Source organism: Micropterus dolomieu, unplaced genomic scaffold, assembly GCF_021292245.1.
Source record: "Micropterus dolomieu isolate WLL.071019.BEF.003 ecotype Adirondacks unplaced genomic scaffold, ASM2129224v1 contig_14580, whole genome shotgun sequence".
NCBI lineage: Eukaryota > Metazoa > Chordata > Actinopteri > Centrarchiformes > Centrarchidae > Micropterus > Micropterus dolomieu.
In genome coordinates, this window is record NW_025743566.1 from 1 (window position 1) to 4,117 (window position 4,117).

The 4,117-nt window shown below is 38.2% G+C and overlaps 1 protein-coding gene across 1 annotated transcript; it reads right to left on the reverse strand.

Annotated features, from left to right (window-relative positions):
* Window positions 1-679: 679 nt before the first annotated feature.
* On the reverse strand, window positions 680-4,025 carry LOC123966930 (C-type lectin domain family 10 member A-like; the record flags this gene model as incomplete). Its single annotated transcript, XM_046043007.1, has 7 exons — window positions 680-830; window positions 907-1,019; window positions 1,155-1,318; window positions 1,409-1,569; window positions 1,612-1,882; window positions 2,876-3,001; window positions 3,948-4,025. Coding segments are annotated over 7 exons (1,040 nt in total), but the record flags the coding sequence as incomplete, so codon positions are not given.
* Window positions 4,026-4,117: the final 92 nt, after the last annotated feature.

Here is a 4,117-nt window from a genome sequence, read left to right on the forward strand (position 1 = left end):
TGCAGCGCCCCCTTTTGGCCAATCAGTAGCAACAACGTAAACTGTGACAAACAGGAAACTGAGCAGTCTTGTTGGTCCCTTTCATCAATCTGCTGATACACAAATCATAAACACTACATCTCTAACAAGGCAGAAGAAAAGCACATTCAGAGTTATTAATTGTTGACATAATAGAAACAAATGTGCTCTCAATGTGTTAACAAAGATCTTGTGCGATGAACAATGGCAACAACCAATAAGATGTGCTGTGATTGACATGTGATGTGACACGTGAAGTGTTTTGTTTTTTTTATTCAATAAAGTTTTCCTCCTGAGCAGAGTTCCAGCACGAGCGCTGATGCCCCACCGTGTTTTATTCCTCCGTCATTATTTATGGCTTAGTAATGGGTGTGCGCGCTAGAACTGTTGAATAATCTTGCTCTGCTAACATTAATATTAAACAGTTTAGTTCCTCTTTAGGTCAGTGACTGTATTTTCCTAAATGCTGGTGTCAGACTTACAGTGCCAATATAGTCCAAGATCTAACTGCTCGTATCATTAGTGTTTTTTTGCAGTGACACACAGACACATGTTTGAAAAATTATTCACTTTGATTAAATTTTTTCATCTTTGCTATAAAAGAAAAGAAAAGAACAAGCCAGTTGATATCATCTTCCATGTAATGAATCTTCCCCAGTAACCTTCTCAAGTATGACTGCAGTGTTTAAAGAGATAAAGCCTTCTTTTTGCAGATCCATCTGTTTCTGTCACCACAGCTCACTGATTTCCATCCTTCTTTCTCTACAGAAATTACACACTGACCGTTGGTAGCAGGTTGTTGTATCCAGGAGCTGAGGGAAGAACATGATGTTTAGATGCAGGCTGATAGATTTTATGCTTCAAAATGTTTATGAATGTGTCTCTTACTTTTCAGTCAGAACACTTCCATTGACCCACTTCCATTTCCCATCTTCAGCTCTCAGACCAATCCAGTATCCCTTGGTTCCTGAACTGCCCCAACTGTGTTTACTGATGAATGTCTGACAACAGAGAGACAGTTATCAGATATTTAAACACTATACTTAAATTAACACACTGTGGCCTACAGACTCAGTGTGTTCAGACCAACAGTCAATACATTTTAATTTCATAAAAATGTTCAGTTTTCTCGTTACCTTCTCCGTTTGATCAGCTATAACAACCAAATCTGAAATCTTTCCTCTGCAGTCTTCTCGAGCTTCTTCCCAGGTTTTCTGACCAGAAACATCAGGGTTATTAATCCCATAGCAGCTGGACTGGGAGGGTAACCAGCCATCCTGACAAGCTTTACACTGTCTGTCTGAAACAACAGAGACCAACCAATAAACAACATTACTACATTGTGAAATTATTATTATTTTTTACTCTTAATCATGGGATCTGAACATACTTTGGTTCTTTGGTTTTGGGCAGTAGGCATCAATGCTCCACTGAGCTCGACTGACGTTGAGCTCATTCCACTTTTTCTCCATGTTCCGTATCTGTTCCGTTAAGTTGTTCCTCTCTGTCTGGAGCTCCTGGTTCTGTGTCTCTAGCTGCCTGTTTTGTGATGTGACGTTCTGGTTTTCTGCAGACAGGTTGGTGTTTTGTGATGTGACGTTCTGGTTTTCTGCAGACAGCTTGGTGTTTTGTGATGTCAGGTTCTGGTTTTCTGCAGACAGCTTGGTGTTTTGTGATGTCAGGTTCTGGTTTTCTGCAGACAGCTTGGTGTTTTGTGATGTCAGGTTCTGGTTTTCTGCAGACAGGTTTGTGATGTTGCTTTTTAAGACAGTATAGGCTTGTGTCAGGTTCTCCAACTGGACTGTCAGATTGTTGTGTTCCCTCCTCAAGTTTTCTTTTTCACTTTCATGACTTAATGTAGTAACTGCAAATGGAAAATGTTCTTATTATGTGATAGTAATAATGAAATTTTGTCTTTGTCATTTTTCCACTTTGGGAAGCTTTTTTTGCTTCAGGTTTTTCAGCCTTTTGGGATTTGTAGGCTCTCATTATGATTCTCTAATTTATGAAATCAACAGACCCCATGAAAATAACAAACAATCAATGTTTTCCATGTTTCCCAAGCCTTTTGGTTCCTGCTGAAGCCTTAAATATTTGACATCTAGGCACTGTAATTGTAAGGAATAATTAATCAAACAGTGAATAGTGGATTTGTTGGGCAATTTTTTTCAGCTGCCAATTTTGTGCTGTAGCTTTATGGCAGCAGGACGATGTCTGTGGGACTGACTCAAAAGATCATTGTTGTGAAGGAACATGTCACCCAGTGCAACAGTGTGGCTCACTGAAGTGTTTTTAATAGTTGATGTAATTGGCACAGCAGAATAAGATATCAGGCTGTGATACACAGGTATATTTGTTTGTAGGATCAATTCACTGTTGGTTTGGGGCTGATCATGGGATATGTTGACAATAAGAAAAATCCAGACTTCCCTTTTATGCATACATGTCTGTATTTTCCACTAATGCTGCGACCACCCATCCAAATTTGTCTTTGATGTTGACAAACCCAAGAGCAGGTGGCTTTAATATTTGTCCGGATGCTGCTCTGTACATTACAATGGGCAGATCTTGGACTAAATGGTTGCACATTGTTGAAAATAAAAAGTGCATAAACAAGAACAGTCTTAATAATTATGGTCTGCATACATTTCTAAATTGATTAGTGTGTCCAGAAATGAACTTTGTTCCTAACAGATTTAAAAAACAATTACTGACAGACATGTTTCGTAAAACAGCCTGTTAATAGATCCTCTGGTTACGGTTATAGTAATGTTACAGAGGAAAACTGGTGCTGTTATTCTTCTGCCTCATGTCTGAGTCTGAGGTACTGCATAGACTACCTGTTTTGTATACTTACTGTAGACACAGACTGCTATGATGCCCAACAGCAAAATGACACAAAGAATCCCCAAACAACAAGCCACCTGCTGATAGCAGCGACCTCTGCTGTTTGTTTTCTTGTCTGGCAAAAGTCCTGCTGAGACTAAACAACACATATACTGTAAATATAACCAGTCTGAGTTATGAAGAAGAGATCTTTCAAAGTTACAGTATTTTCATTACAAAAATCCCTCTGTTTTATATTAAAAAGTCAGTTAGAGACAGGAAATTACCCACTTGATTTGACTAACTCAGACTGCTAAAGGCACAAATTTGCTTTAGATAAACTTTTGAACACATTTCTACACAGAACTAAGGTTGTACATTTTGTCTCTCTCTTACATTCAAAGCACATTACAAAAGGATCTCTTAATGGTCAGTATTAACAGGAGGAATGATTACAGGCAGCAAAACATGTTTCAGTATTCACATGGGCACCTGATTGTTGTTTCAAGATGAGAAATTGCTTTTTTTTCAGTGTGCCAAGATCAGTGATAGCATTAGAGGGAGTAATATAAGTACTATTTGTGGTAGTAACAGCAGTATTTATGTAGTATTATTAGTTGTAAAATGAATGTTGCAGTTGAAGCACTTGTAAAACACTCGTCTTGGGGAAACGCAGATTAATAAAAGAAAAACTTGTGATATAAATGTCTCAATATGGATTAAACCCCATAAACACTGGATCCCACTCTTCCCATGATTCAATTTAAAGGGATCTTTTCACTAGAGCGTCAATGCCTGGGAAAGACTGATGTCTTATTAAACTCCACAACCCCCAGTTTGTAAGGCTTAGTTACAAAGTTAAAACCACCCGCTTCGAATGTTCTCACTTGATTAATGGTGGTTATAACTGATGGCATCATCAGGTTATTGACAGAGCAGACTGCTGTTTCACAAGCTGAGCAGTAGCTACTCCTCATGACTGGGTACCCTTTAAATGGTAGTAATGGTAAAGTAGTGATCTTAAAGCAGTATTAGCAGTAGGCCTATTACTAGAAACATTACAGTAATACTGAATGTTGTGTAAAGTTTTCTTCACAACTTACAGTTTATGTCAGCAGTCTGTTTGCTTGTTTCGCTTTGCTCCTTCACATTATCGTACACAGTTTGATCCTCCTTTTTAGCTGAAAGGTTAAAAAACACAATGAGGTGCTAGCTGTTGAAGCTAAACTGCCACCACAGAGAAAACATTATTTCTTTTCTTTTATTAATTAAT